This window comes from Barbus barbus (genome assembly GCF_936440315.1).
Source record: "Barbus barbus genome assembly, chromosome: 44".
Lineage (NCBI taxonomy): Eukaryota > Metazoa > Chordata > Actinopteri > Cypriniformes > Cyprinidae > Barbus > Barbus barbus.
The window spans coordinates 14,841,093-14,856,319 of record NC_136722.1 but is presented as its reverse complement, the minus strand read 5'-3'; the positions used below and the strand labels follow the sequence as shown (position 1 = coordinate 14,856,319).

Below are 15,227 nucleotides of genomic sequence, written 5' to 3'. Positions count from 1 at the left end.
AACATGGGAAATATGATTTTCAAAGGACAAGTTGCTGTCTAATATAACACCCAGATTTTTGACTTTAGAGGACGTGACAGTGCATCCGTCTAGTTGCAAATTGTAATCCAAGAGATTCTGTGTACGGTTTTTTGGTCCAATAAGTAATATCTGTCTTATCTGAATTTAATAGGAGGAAATTATTGGTCATCCAATCTTTTACATTTTTTACACAATCTATTAGCTTAGATAGTTTAGAAGTTTCATCTGGTCTTGTTGAGATATATAGTTGAGTATCATCAGCATAACAATGAAAACTAATCCCGTATTTTCTAATAATATTACCAAGAGGCAACATGTATATTGAAAATAGCAGAGGACCTAGGACAGATCCTTGTGGTACTCCATACTTTACTGGTGATAATTGTGATGACTCTCCATTTAAATTAACAAAGTAGTAGCGATCAGACAGGTAGGATCTAAGCCATCTTAAAGCCTGCCCTTGAATACCAGTATAGTTTTGTAATCGATCTATGAGTATATCATGGTCTATAGTGTCGAACGCAGCACTAAGATCAAGTAATACTTGCAACGAGATGCAGCCTTGGTCTGAAGCAAGAAGTAAGTCATTTGTCATTTTAACAAGTGCAGTTTCTGTACGATGGTGAGGCCTGAAACCTGACTGAAATTCTTTTCAGAGGTGGAAAGAGTACGAAAATATTTTACTCAAGTAAAAGTACCATTACATTAATGAAATTTTACTTAAGTACAAGTAAAAGTACCAGTCTAAAAATCTACTCAAGTAAAAGTAACACATAGTCTTGGGACATAAAGTCACAGTTGGAAAATATAAGTCACAATTATGCAAAATAAAGTCATGATTACAAGACAATGTCACATTGTATAAAGGCATAAAGACAGTTATGTGAGATAAAGTTACGATTACGAGATATAAAAGTTGGAAGATATAAAGGCACATTGTGAGCTTTAAAGTCATATTTGTGGGATGTAAAGTCTAATAAAGTTGTGATTATGAGATATAAAGTCACAGTTGGAAAATATAAGTCACAATTATGCAAAATAAAGTCATGATTACAAGACAATGTCACATTGTATAAAGGCATAAATACAGTTATGTGAGATAAAGTTACGATTACAAGATATAAAAGTTGGAAGATATAAAGGCACATTGTGAGCTTTAAAGTCATATCTGTGGGATGTAAAGTCTAATAAAGTTGTGATTATGAGATATAAAGTCACTGTGTTAAAGTCACAACTGAAAGATAAAAAGCCATAATTACCTTGTTTTTTTATTGTGAAGATGAAGTAGGATTTCATACAATTAATTTAACAGTAATGAGATATAATTTTGTTGTTGTTGTTGAAATTAAGTAGTATTGATCAAGAGATGTGAAGTCACATTTTGAGATATAAAATCACATTGGAAAACATAAATTCTTACATTTTTATGAAGAACTATGTAGTTAAAAAGTGCTCCTTAAGAATCTTACATCAGTCTCTTTTAAAGACTTTGCATGCTGTGAAATATTACTAATCTCTTTTGGAATCAGTGAATATTCGCAAGCTAAGTTGTGTGTCAAGCTGCCTTATTAACGTTATTCTCACCTTTAAATAACAGTTGGCCCATGGGGAAAGACTGAATTACTGATTGCCAGAAAACAGCTTCATAAAAAGAATTAGTTGCAGTGGTTTTATCTATGATACATAATAAATGCATGATAAAAAGCTGTTGAGAGGTTCGCCTCAGCAGAAGGTGTTTGTTAGCCATTTGTGTGGTCGAGCCTGTAGCAAAAGCTTTCTATTTCAGGGATTGCGTGCCCTGAGCAAGAGGCTGCGGCTCTCAGAGTAATTTGGGATGATTTGTGCGCATTAGAACTATGAGTCGGATCCATTCATCCTGCGCTGCCTCATTTTACACACCCGAAAGCAGAAAGCATCATTCAGAGCCTTCTGCTGTCTAAACTGTCGATTGCTTCATCCACACAATTCTTTTCTCCTGGCTGTAAGGCATGCACTCTCATTTTGAGTGTGTTGTAGAGAGGAATGGGGTTTTAGATGTGTGAATCTTGAGAATCTTTGATCCCCGGATCATGGAGCTCAAAGAAGTATTTTTAGAAAGACAGAGTTTTGTTATGTTCAAAACTGCATACTTTCAAAATCAAGGTGGGTGTCTAAACAACTTGTTAATCTTTAGCAAGTTCTGTTTCAAACTAGTGAACCGTCTTGTCCATTCCTATTTTTAAGTTTTATTGACATGAACATCACAGCTCATTAACTGTGTTCAAACAGTTGGGCAGCACCACATCCACAGTTCTCAGCATGATGGTTTTGTTTGTATTGAACAGTCAGAAGTTAGTAGTTGCATGGCATTTTCAGCATGATGCTGAATCTTTGCTCTGTTTTTCCTTTTCACCTTCAGCCACTTACACCCTCCTGTCTGATTTCATTGCGGTGTGTTTGTTTATAGTTCTCCTGCAGTCTGCCTGCCATGTCTCACTGTCCTCCCTCAACAAACTCCTCTCAACCTCCCACAGGTTCTACCCAAATAAACTGTTGCTTTCATGAAAGCCTATTACCAGTGCTTAAATTGCTATTCTGGAAGTCAAAGGAACCCAAAAAGGCGATATATATATATATACACAGGTCCTTTTCAAAAAATTAGCATATTGTGATAAAGTTCATTATTTTCTGTAATGTACTGATAAACATTAGACTTTCATATATTTTAGATTCATTACAACACAACTGAAGTAGTTCAAGCCTTTTATTGTTTTAATATTGATGATTTTGGCATACAGCTCATGAAAACCCAAAATTCCTATCTCAAAAAATTTGCATATTTCATCCGACCAATAAAAGAAAAGTGTTTTTAATACAAAAAAAGTCAACCTTCAAATAATTATGTTCAGTTATGCACTCAATACTTGGTCGGGAATCCTTTTGCAGAAATGACTGCTTCAATGCGGCGTAGCATGGAGGCAATCAGCCTGTGGCACTGCTGAGGTGTTATGGAGGCCCAGGATGCTTCGATAGCGGCCTTAAGCTCATCCAGAGTGTTGGGTCTTGCATCTCTCAACTTTCTCTTCACAATATCCCACAGATTCTCTATGGGGTTCAGGTCAGGAGAGTTGGCAGGCCAATTGAGCACAGTAATACCATGGTCAGTAAACCATTTACCAGTGGTTTTGGCACTGTGAGCAGGTGCCAGGTCGTGCTGAAAAATGAAATCTTCATCTCCATAAAGCTTTTCAGCAGATGGAAGCATGAAGTGCTCCAAAATCTCCTGATAGCTAGCTGCATTGACCCTGCCCTTGATAAAACACAGTGGACCAACACCAGCAGCTGACATGGCACCCCAGACCATCACTGACTGTGGGTACTTGACACTGGACTTCAGGCATTTTGGCATTTCCCTCTCCCCAGTCTTCCTCCAGACTCTGGCACCTTGATTTCCGAATGACATGCAAAATTTGCTTTCATCCGAAAAAAGTACTTTGGACCACTGAGCAACAGTCCAGTGCTGCTTCTCTGTTCAAAAGTGGCTTGACCTGGGGAATGCGGCACCTGTAGCCCATTTCCTGCACACGCCTGTACACGGTGGCTCTGGATGTTTCTACTCCAGACTCAGTCCACTGCTTCCGCAGGTCCGCCAAGGTCTGGAATCGGTCCTTATCCACAATCTTCCTCAGGGTCCGGTCACCTCTTCTCGTTGTGCTGCATTTTCTGCCACACTTTTTCCTTCCCACAGACTTCCCACTGAGGTGCCTTGATACAGCACTCTGGGAACAGCCTATTCGTTCAGAAATGTCTTTCTGTGTCTTACCCTCTTGCTTGAGGGTGTCAATGATGGCCTTCTGGACAGCAGTCAGGTCGGCAGTCTTACCCACGATTGCGGTTTTGATTAATGAACCAGGCTGGGAGTTTTTAAAAGCCTCAGGAATCTTTTGCAGGTGTTTAGAGTTAATTAGTTGATTCAGATGATTAGGTTAATAGCTCGTTTAGAGAACCTTTTCATGATATGCAAATTTTTTGAGATAGGAATTTTGGGTTTTCATGAGCTGTATGCCAAAATCATCAATATTAAAACAATAAAAGGCTTGAACTACTTCAGTTGTGTTGTAATGAATCTAAAATATATGAAAGTCTAATGTTTATCAGTACATTACAGAAAATAATGAACTTTATCACAATATGCTAATTTTTTTAAAAGGACCTGTATATATATATATATATATATATATATATATATATATATATATATATATATACACACACACACATACACATATACATATATATATATATACATACATACAGTTGAGCAAAAAAGTATTTAGTCAGCCACCAATTGTGCAAGTTAAGTTCCTACTTAAAAAGATGAGAGAGGCCTGTAATTTCCATCATAGGTACACTTCAACTATGAGAGACATTATGGGGGGAAAGAATCCAGGAAATCACATTGTAGGATTTTTAATGAATTAATTGGTAAATTCCTCTGTAAAATAAGTATTTGGTCACCTACAAACAAGCAAGATTTCTGGCTCTCACAGACCTGTAACAACTTCTTTAAGAGGCTCCTCTGTCCTCCACTCGTTACCTGTATTAATGGCACCTGTTTGAACTCGTTATCAGTATAAAAGACACCTGTCCACAACCTCAAACAGTCACACTCCAAACTCCACTATGGCCAAGACCAAAGAGCTGTCGAAGTACACCAGAAACAAAATTGTAGACCAGCACCAGGCTGGGAAGACTGAATCTGCAATAGGCAAGCAGCTTGATGTGAATAAATCAACTGTGGGAACAATTATTAGAAAATGGAATACATACAAGACAACTGATAATCTCCCTCAATCTGGGGCTCCACGCAAGATCTCACCCCGTGGGGTCAAAATGATCACAAGAACGGTGAGCAAAAATCCCAGAACCACACGGGGGGACCTAGTGAATGACCTGCAGAGAGCTGGGACCAAAGTAACAAAGGCTACCATCAGTAACACACTACGCCGCCAGGGACTCAAATCCTGCAGTGCCAGACGTCACATACATTTGTCACATACACAATTATACAGAGTATAACCAGCAGTGATATGTAGGTAAGCGCATTTCCCACGGTGTTTCTTGATCCGTCGCCTCGGGGGGTTATTGTTCATCTCCGCGTTCCGAAGAATCTCCAGTGGCCATGAAGGATTCCTGGATAAAGTGTCCTGGAACAGGTTAGTGTAGCGGTTTCCAATGTCCAAAAGTGTTTCTATGTTGTAGGTGATCAGTGCCGACGTGGAATGTGTAAAAAGAGAAAGTAAAAGTAAAAAAGTAAGTTAAAGCAAAATCTCAGCGGAGCGGCCTGAACGGCGTCCGAACACAGCGGCGCCATTTTGGATGTCCCTCCAAAGATGAAACGTGGCTGGGTCTTTCAGCATGACAATGATCCCAAGCACACCGCCCAGGCAACGAAGGAGTGGCTTCGTAAGAAGCATTTCAAGGTCCTGGAGTGGCCTAGCCAGTCTCCAGATCTCAACCCCATCGAAAATCTTTGGAGGCAGTTGAAAGTCCGTGTTGCCCAGCGACAGCCCCAAAATATCACTGTTCTAGAGGAGATCTGCATGGAGGAATGGGCCAAAATACCAGCAACAGTGTGAAACCTTGTGAAGACTTACAGAAAACGTTTGACCTCTGTCATTGCCAACAAAGGGTATATAACAAAGTATTGAGATGAACTTTTGTTATTGACCAAATACGTTTCCACCATAATTTGCAAATAAATTCTTTAAAAATCAGACAATGTGATTTCCTGGATTCTTTCCCCCCATTCTGTCTCTAGTTGAAGGGTACCTATGATGAAAATTACAGGCCTCTCTCATCTTTTTAAGTGGGAGAACTTGCACAATTGGTGGATGACTAAATACTTTTTTGCCCAACTGTACATATATATATTAGGGGTGGCACGGTACACAGATGTCAAGGTTCGAAGTACGTACCTTGGTTCGGGGGTCACGGTTCGATACGATTTCGGTACAACAGGAAAAAAAAAAAGAAATCTACTATGCTCAGTTTCTTTTCATTTATTTTGAACAGACAGTAGTGCAAATTTTTAAAAAATTCCACCTAGATGTGAAAATACTAAATATTATTACATGTTATATATATAAAATCTGTATTGTTTTCGTTGTGAGTGTACACAAATAATAGCAGACCTTTATACAGTGATTATTAACAAGACAATAAGTGTTTAAAGTTGATTCTGCTGGTATAAGGAAACAATTGAAGTTATCGCACCAGAGCACGCACACGCACGCACACACACACACACACACATACACACAAAAACACACATCCGTTCCAGCATTGCTAACTTGACAGCGCAATTGGTAATTTATCAAAATAAAATGAGCCAAACATCAGCGCAGCCGCCTCTGTGTCACCGTTGGAACGCGACTGAAGTACAAAGCCTATAATTTACATAAATAATAGTTTAACATTCAGATACGTTACATCGCAAATATGGAAGTATTATGGAATATTTGGATTTGTGACGAATGAGAGAGGTAGGATACACGAGTACAAAGCTCCATTTCACAAACAGTTGAGTGCGCAAGCCTTTAAAAGCATACTCCTTTGTCAGTCAATGTGAGAGACGCGTTGAGAATCAGCACATGGTCATTGTCTAGTGGGCTTTGTTTTCAAGTGCACAACTCATGGTGGTTAAGGCTAGAATTGATACGTATGGCGCTACATGGCATTCTCTGTTCTTCTGCTGGCGGTTATCAAACAGCATTACATTACTGCAGTGCCCCCTTCTGGATTGGGGATGAATTGCCTGTATTCGTCGTAAGGCCTCATGCACCGAACCGAGTTGTCCGTACCGTGACGGTTTGGTACGAATACATGTACCGTGCCACCCCTAATATATATACATACACACACACACGCATACTACATATATAAATTTGCTAATTATATCGCAAATCAACTTCTTGTAATTTTTTATTTAATGATTTGACATTTATAAGGAACAGATTACCTTTTATGTCTCCCAAAGATTGTTATTTTAAAGATCATAATTTTGTGTATTTGGTGTAACAGAATATGTTGACATGCTTTAATGTTCAAAAAACACATTATTTTTCAAACACTGTACATTATTGTATTTCCTCTATGCCCCGCCTCTCTCAAACTCGTCGTTTTCTACAAAGCCCCTCCTTCTGACAAGTTCAGTCTGCTCTGATCGGCCAGCTGACACAGTGCATTGTGATTGGCCGAACATCACAAGCGTGCGTTGGAAATGTAACGCCCCTTACCATAATCGCGAGCTTCAGCTTTCAAAGTAAATATAAAGACAGTTAATAATGTAGTTAGTTTTACCATCAGTTCAAGCCCGAGAGAGCAACAGAATCGTGTGACAGACACAGTGATGATGCTCGTATGTATTTGCAGTACACAAGCCGCAGTTAAGACAGTTAACTTCACGGTGATGTGACCCTGTCTGTCTGTCTGTCTGTCTCTCTCTCTCTCTCTCTCACAGACACACAACGCATTACTCTGTGCAAAACTCCGCATTTGAACAGTCAGTAGCAAATACTTAAACTAATAGTAAAACATACTTACAGTTGCTGATTCAGCAAAGTCGGAATTGACCTTTTTTTTTTTAGAAATAGCCTTTGTGCACAGCCAGCCTTGTACTCTCCTAGGTTCACAAAACTGTTGTCCATAAAATGCATTGCACAAATTCGAACATTTGGGTTGTGCTGTTCTGTTGTAAACAAACCTTAACCAATGAAAGGCCAAATAAACTGCTTTTGCTTTCGCATAGAAACACGCAGCGTCTCCCTGACAAGGCTGCATGAACACTAGCGGTTACTGAAACCACGCTTTCTTTCTTTTTGTGCACATTTGGGTGGCATTTCGCAAATATTTCCACATCGTCACGTACACATGTGGGGGCGTTTGAATGAGGCGTTTAAGCCGGTTAAGGGTTCCCAGCCCTGGTCCTGGAGGCACCCCAACACTGCACATTTTGCATGTCTCCTTTCTCTGACACACCAATTTCAGGTCTTGAAGCAGGGATAGGCAACATCAGTCCTGGAGTGCCGATGTCCAGCAGAGTTTAGTGCCAACCTTGAAAAAACCCTCACCTGCCTGAAGCCCTATAGGCTGTATCCGAAATCGCCCCCTATACCCTCAAATAGTGCACTATTTGAGGGGACGGCCATTTTAAGTGGTGTTCGAAACCTTAGTGGATGTTCTCGAGTGCACTCATTCAATCCCACAATGCACAGCAAAAACGAGTGTACAACCGATGTACACGCAACGGCTAGAGAATCCCCAGAATGCACTGTGAGAGTCGCGCGCCAAAGGAATTCCCGCGTCTCACCAGAAGATGGCGCCCGCAGCTGAATCATATCCATTCATTGATTTTAGAAGTGCTCGTCCACGGCGTAATACAGTGGAATACAACAAAGGTACAAACTTAATTGTAAATTGACTATTAGGGTTTATACATAATTTCCATGACAGAGTTCAAGATAAATCCTTCAATCTTACTATTGGAGATGCCCGTTTCGAATGATTATTTAACAGGAAGCAAACTATGCAAAAGCGGCAGTTCTTCAGTGTCCGAATTCACTCACTCGTTTTCATTCACTCCTTCAAGTGAACTATATGAGTGGACTAATGTAGGGAATAGTGAATGAGGGTATAGGGGGTGATTTCGGATACAGCTCTAGTAATTCTGAAGACCTTGATTAGCTTGTTCAGGTGTGTTTGATTAGGGTTGGAGCTAAACTCTGCAGGACAGCGGCACTCCAGGACCAACGTTGCCTATCCCTGGCTGCATCCGAAAACTGAAAAATGCTGCCTTTGAAGGACACATTCCAAGGTAGGAAGGCATCAAGGCACGTCCGAATCCAAAGTTAGCTTCACTTCCTGTCTCATGAGATACCTTCATCTGATTGATTTTTGAAGGCAGCATAGATGTATCCTTCGCTGCCTTTGATATCCCACAATCCTGTGCGTTCCATTCCGTGATGGTTGAGCTACAAAAATAAAGATGGCGTCTGAAAGTTGCGTTTGGTGGTTAGTTTGTGTGCAAATGTATATTTCTGATTAACTTTTTGCACTTTTGATGTTATTTATAGCGAGAAATTAGTATTATAGTGATTAAATATTCATTTAGTTATCACCAAAACTCGTTCTATTTTGTTGTAGATCATTAAACTCTTACACTGCCTCAGAAGCCTGTCCTAAATCAGTTTTGTGAGGTGCCTCCGTGCGAAAACACTGCCTGCAAAGTCATTGCCTCATAAGGCAGCAAGTCACCTGCCTAAGTTTTCGGATGCAGCCCCTGTCTTGAAGTCACTACAAATGAGCTGATGACCTGAATCAGGTGTGTTTGATTAAGGAAACATGCAAAAAACGTGCAGTGTTGGGAAGCCTCCAGGACCAGGGTTGGGAACCACTGAGATATCCGAAATCATCATTGTTGCAGCTATATTCAAAACGGTTTTCGCTTGTGTGGAAAACATTTGCATATACAGTGGTTGCACTGCAGCGTTTTACAATTTGTTTTTATCAATGTGGTAAATGTCAGGATGTCCCTACTTCTCAGAGCACTCAAGGGTGGGAATGAATTCTCAAAGCCATTCTCATTTCCTCCGTCTCTGAATTTCAGGTTGGCTGCAAAGCTGTGATTGTCTTTTTCCAGTATTGCATTATGGCAAGCTTCTTCTGGCTGCTAGTCGAAGGTCTGTATCTTCATGCTCTGTTAGCCGTCTCCTTCTTCTCAGAGAGGAAGTACTTCTGGTGGTACATTCTGATTGGTTGGGGTAGGTGTCAAATGTGCATGTTTCTTTATTAACCTGCTTTTGTTAACCTTTGACATAATGATTATGTCAGTGAGCCATGTAAAACAGCAGCTGCTGATGTATTGACTGAAATACACTCTCATTTCACCTCACTACAGGAGGTCCAATGATTTTCATCATGTCTTGGAGCTTTGCCAAAGCTTACTTCAATGATGTCGGGTAAGATAAATGCATCAGTCAAAGCCTTCAATGATTTTATGTAAAAATCAAAACATAAATACTTAGTCATTGCAAGCAAAAATGTATACACGGCATTTATTTGTCATTTTTTCCAGATGCTGGGATATAATTGAAAATTCCGACCCATTCTGGTGGATTATCAAAACCCCAATATTAGCTTCAATTCTGGTGAGATGTCCTTTCACTCCTAGAGTATCTGATATGTCACCATTACTATGATTATAGAAAGTTGTTATTGTACATTATGATTTCTGTCACGCATGGTTACACTTAGTATGCCTGACTAGGTTGCCCTGTCTAACCTGTGAAGAATTGATGTAATTTATTCCTTATTTTTTTTCTGAGAAATGTCTTAGTTATTATGTCAGTTATTTGTTAAATAAATTGCAGCAGTCCCAATTAAGTCTGGCCTTTCCTGGCAATACTTTCAACTTTAGGACACATCTCATCCATCTTCACTGACTGCTAGCATAAACATTAAAGTTACAATACCTAAAATACACTGTGTCCCTTGTGCATACAGTATGCCTTTTACAATGAACACAATATATACACACACCAATTCATTATATATTATATATTTAGTGCTTTCTTTTTATTTATTCTTTATATAAATAATATATTTTTAAATAAAAATATTGCATTTTATAAAAAAAAATATTTTAAAAAATATTTTCATTCTTTAGTATATTATAATTTCATATTTTATATATATTTTAGTTCTTTCTCTTATGTTTGTTTTATTATAGTTATACAAATGTTTTTTAGATTGTTATTATATATCAATTTTATGTATCGTTAGTGCATGTTTTATGTATTTTAGTGCTTTATAAAAAAAATAAATGCATTTATTTTTTGTTTTTCTATATATTTTTATACATGTTCATTCTTTTAGATTTTATATACATTTTAGTGCTTTCTCCTTTTTATGTTGGTAATATTTTTAAATATATTTTTAAAAATATTTCTGAATAATTTTTATTCTTTAGTATTTTATATGTGTATATGTGTCTATTTTTGTTTTCCCCTAAAGGAAAAGCCAATTTTCATTATCTTTATTAGGGCTGCTCTACATAAACAATATAATTTCCCCTCCAATAAAAAAAAAATAAAAATAATAAAATTTAAATCTTTAAGTTAACACAACATTATTAGACACATATACATCTGTGAGCAAGCTCCTAATAATTATTCTGAAAACTTCTCATGAGTTTCACTTTGTGTTTTGGCTGCTTGTTTATACCCTTAGCCTAGAATATAAGGATTTGCGTAGTGCTGAGTGTTAAGATGTCAGTAACACACAAACCTGTTGACTAATGTGCCAGGCAATGTTATCTCTCTAGGGCTTTATATTATACATGATATATCAATAAGGGCTGAAAGATGTGAAAAACACCCTTACAAGCTCTTCATGGCTTTTCTTTTGAGAGATTTAAAGGAAAGAAAGATGCACTTGAGAGAGAGAGAATGACAGAGAGAAAATCTGCTAGTCTAGTGGAATGTGTATGCATATACATTTATGGTGTTGGGGATTTTCTGTGGTAGGCCAGAAAACTGAAACGCTTCTCGTCCTCCCACACTCCGACATGCTTAATGCAACTGCAGTTAATGTTTGTTTTTGCTAGTCAGAAAGTAAACAGTCTTAACACAGTCCATCTCGTCTACTTAGAGATAATGTTGTCTGCCTCGCTGCCGTCTTAAGGAGGTAGTTTTGTTCTGGACTTTTGCTAATAGACGCCAGTCCCTGCTTTCTCTGAGACTTATAAACACTGCGCTTTGGAACCACTGGCTTTATGATCCCTCAGTGATTTCAGTAATTTGTGCGGATTCATGACATGAAGCTCTTTGAAATAAAAACACCTGCTATTTTGTTGTTTGCCACCAAAAACAGATGAACTTTATCCTCTTCATTTGTATCATTCGGATACTGCGGCAGAAGATCAACTGTCCTGACATTGGGAGAAATGAATCAAACCAATATTCGTAAGTATTTGGACCCCATTCAAACGGATTTTTGCATTCAAATAAGATTAATTCTGTAATTTGTTCTCTTTAAGTTCAAGTTCAAGTTTATTTGTATAGCGCTTTTTACGATACAAATCGTTGCAAAGCAGCTCTAGGGGAAATTAAGTTTCCACAATATATTCATATATTGCAGAACCTTAATATATTTAACTTATGGCAAAATTTGGTAATTCTGTATGTTGTCTGAGCATTGGCATCCTCTGAGGTCCTCTGAGGGGTTGGCATTATCTTTTCTCAGGTGTTCGGCCATCTCAGATCATTTAAGGGTTGGATCCAGACTGAAGCTTCTGTCATTCCTAGTTACCACGGGATGTTAATCCCAGAGAAACAAATAGAGACATAATTAGCGTAGTTGCTGTTAAATCTAAGCAAAAATGATTTGTTCAACCCAAGCTAAAGAATAATAATAATGTACATTTGATCAGATATAACTGCAGTACAAGATTATAAGATGCATTGTGTAAATGTTTGGCTAAAGAGATGTGTCTTTAATCTAGATTGAAACAGAGAGAGTGTGTCTGAACCCCGAATGTTATCAGGAAGGCTATTCCAGAGTTTGGGAGCCAAATGTGAAAAAGCTCTACCTCCTTTAGTGGACTTTGCTATCCTGGGTACTACCAAAAGTCCAGAGTTTTGCGACCTTAGGGTGCGGGTTGGATTGTAGCGTGGTAGAAGACAAGTTAGGTACGCAGGAGCTAAACCATTTAGGGCCTTATAGGCAAGTAATAATATTTTGTAAATGATACGGAACTGAATAGGTAGCCAGTGCAGAGACTGTAAAATTGGGGTAATATGATCATATTTTCTTGACCTGGTAAGAACTCTAGCCGCTGCATTTTGGACTATCTGTAGCTTGTTTATTGAAGATGCAGGACAACCAGCTAGCAGTGCATTACAATAGTCCAGTCTAGAGGTCATGAATGCATGAACTAGCTTTTCTGCATCAGAAACAGGTAGCATGTTTCGAAGCTTGGCAATGTTTCTAAGATGGAAGAATGCTGTTTTTGTAACATGGGAAATTTTCAAAGGACAAGTTGCTGTCTAATATAACACCCAGATTTTTTACTTTAGAGGACGTAACAGTGCATCCGTCTAGTTGTAAATTGTAATCCAAGAGATTCTGTGTACTGTTTTTTATTAGCTTAGATAGATTAGAAGTTTCATCTGGTCTTGTTGATCTTATATAGTTGAGTATCATCAGCATAACAATGAAAACTAACCCCGTATTTTCTAATAATATTACCAAGAGGCAACATGTATATTGAAAATAGCAGAGGACCTAGGACAGATCCTTGTGGTACTCCATACTTTACTGGTGATAATTGAGATGACTCTCCATTTAAATGAACAAAGTGGTAGCGATCGGACAGGTAGGATCTAAACCATCTTAAAACCTGCCCTCGAATACCAGTATAGTTTTGTAATCGATCTATGAGTATGTCATGGTCTATAGTGTCGAACGCAGCACTAAGATCAAGTAATACTAGCAATGAGATGCAGCCTTGGTCTGAAGCAAGAAGCAAGTCATTTGTAATTTTAACAAGTGCAGTTTCTGTACTATGGTGAGGCCTGAAACCTGACTGAAATTCTTCATAGAGATCATTTTTTGCAAGAAGCAGCACAATTGAGCAGACCACTTTTTCTAAAATTTTAGACATAAACGGAAGATTTGAAATGGGTCTATAATTTGCCAGTTCATTAGAATCTAGTTGTGGTTTCTTAATAAGAGGCTTAAAGGATTAGTTCACTTTTAAAAAAACTTTTGCTGATAATGTCATCCAAGATGTCCATGTCTTTCTTTCTTCAGTCGAAAAGAAATTAAGGTTTTTGATGAAAACATTTCACGATCGGTCATTTCAAAAATAAATAAAAAAGTTTAAGTTTTATAAGCACAAATGCTCGCCTTGCTCTGTTCTGTGATGCGCGTTCATGACGTCACGTAATACGCAATGACGTTGAAAAGGTCACTTTTCATTATAATATACTTTATTATAATACTTTTTTGCATTCTTTTTGAAGCTTGAAGTTTACATTAATTGTAATTAACATGGAAAAGAACAGAAAGTAAGTTACTTATACATCTTTCATGGGTGAAAGAAAGAAAGGTTGATTTTTCGTTTTTGGGTGAACTTTCCATTTAAATGTTGGTCCAAATTGGTTAAAGCTTGAAAGTTCTGGTCTAGTCGGTAGACCAGCCTTTGGCTAATCAGCAAAACCAGCAGAAAATTAAATCAGGTTGGCCAAAGGATTCTTGTTGGTTAAGATAGTTATGAAGTCTGACAGGGACACCAGCATCTAAATCACAACTTCTGCTATACAGGTGCATCTCAAATTAGAATGTCGTGAAAAAGTGCGTTTTTTTTCTTGTAAGTTATTTCAAAAAGTGAAACTTTCATATATTTTAGATTCATTGCATGTAAAGTAAAACATTTCAAAAGTTTTTTATTTTTATTTTATTTTGATGATTAGAGCTTACAGGTAATGAAAATCAAAAATCAGTATCTCAAAATATTAAAATATTTACATTTGAGTTTCAATTAATGACCATCCCTACAGTATAAATTCTGGGTATCTCTTGTTCTTTGAAACCACAATAATGGAGAAGACTGCTGACTTGGCAGTGATCCAGAAGACGAACATTGACGCCCTCCACAAAGAGGGTAAGTCACAGAGGGTCATTACTGAAAGGTGTGGCTGTTTACAGAGTGCTGTATCAAAGCATATTAAATGCAAAGTTGACTGGAAGAATTTGGGTAGGAAAAGGTGCACAAGCAACAGGGATGACTGCAAGCTTGAGAATACTGTCAAGCAAAGCTGATTCAAGCACTTGTGAGAGCTTCACAAGGAGTGGACTGAAGCTGGAGTCAGTGCATTAAGAGTCACCACGCTCAGACGTCTTCAGGAAAAGGGCTACCAAGTCACTTCTGAACCAGAGACAACGTCAGAAGCGTCTTACCTGGGCTATGGAGAAAAAGAACTGGACTGTTGCTCAGTGGTCCAAAGTCCTCTTTTCAGATGAAAGTAAATTTTTCATTTCATTTGGAAATCAAGGTCCCAGAGTCTGGAGGAAGAGTGGAGAGGCACAGAATCCATGTTGCTAGAAGTCCAGTGTGAAGTTTCCACAGTCAGTGATGATTTGGGCTGGGATATCATCTGCTGGTG

The 15,227-nt window shown here is 38.2% G+C and overlaps 1 protein-coding gene across 1 annotated transcript in view; it reads left to right on the top strand.

Moving 5' to 3' along the window:
- LOC306863192 (vasoactive intestinal polypeptide receptor-like) overlaps positions 1–15,227 on the top strand; it is an 83,207-nt gene that overhangs the window by 52,379 nt on the left and 15,601 nt on the right. The window contains exons 7-10 of the mRNA XM_079406414.1: positions 9,668–9,821; positions 9,959–10,019; positions 10,136–10,208; positions 11,932–12,023. Of these exons, the coding sequence (XP_079262540.1) occupies positions 9,668–9,821; positions 9,959–10,019; positions 10,136–10,208; positions 11,932–12,023 (380 nt within the window). The remainder of the gene's footprint in view (positions 1–9,667; positions 9,822–9,958; positions 10,020–10,135; positions 10,209–11,931; positions 12,024–15,227) is intronic.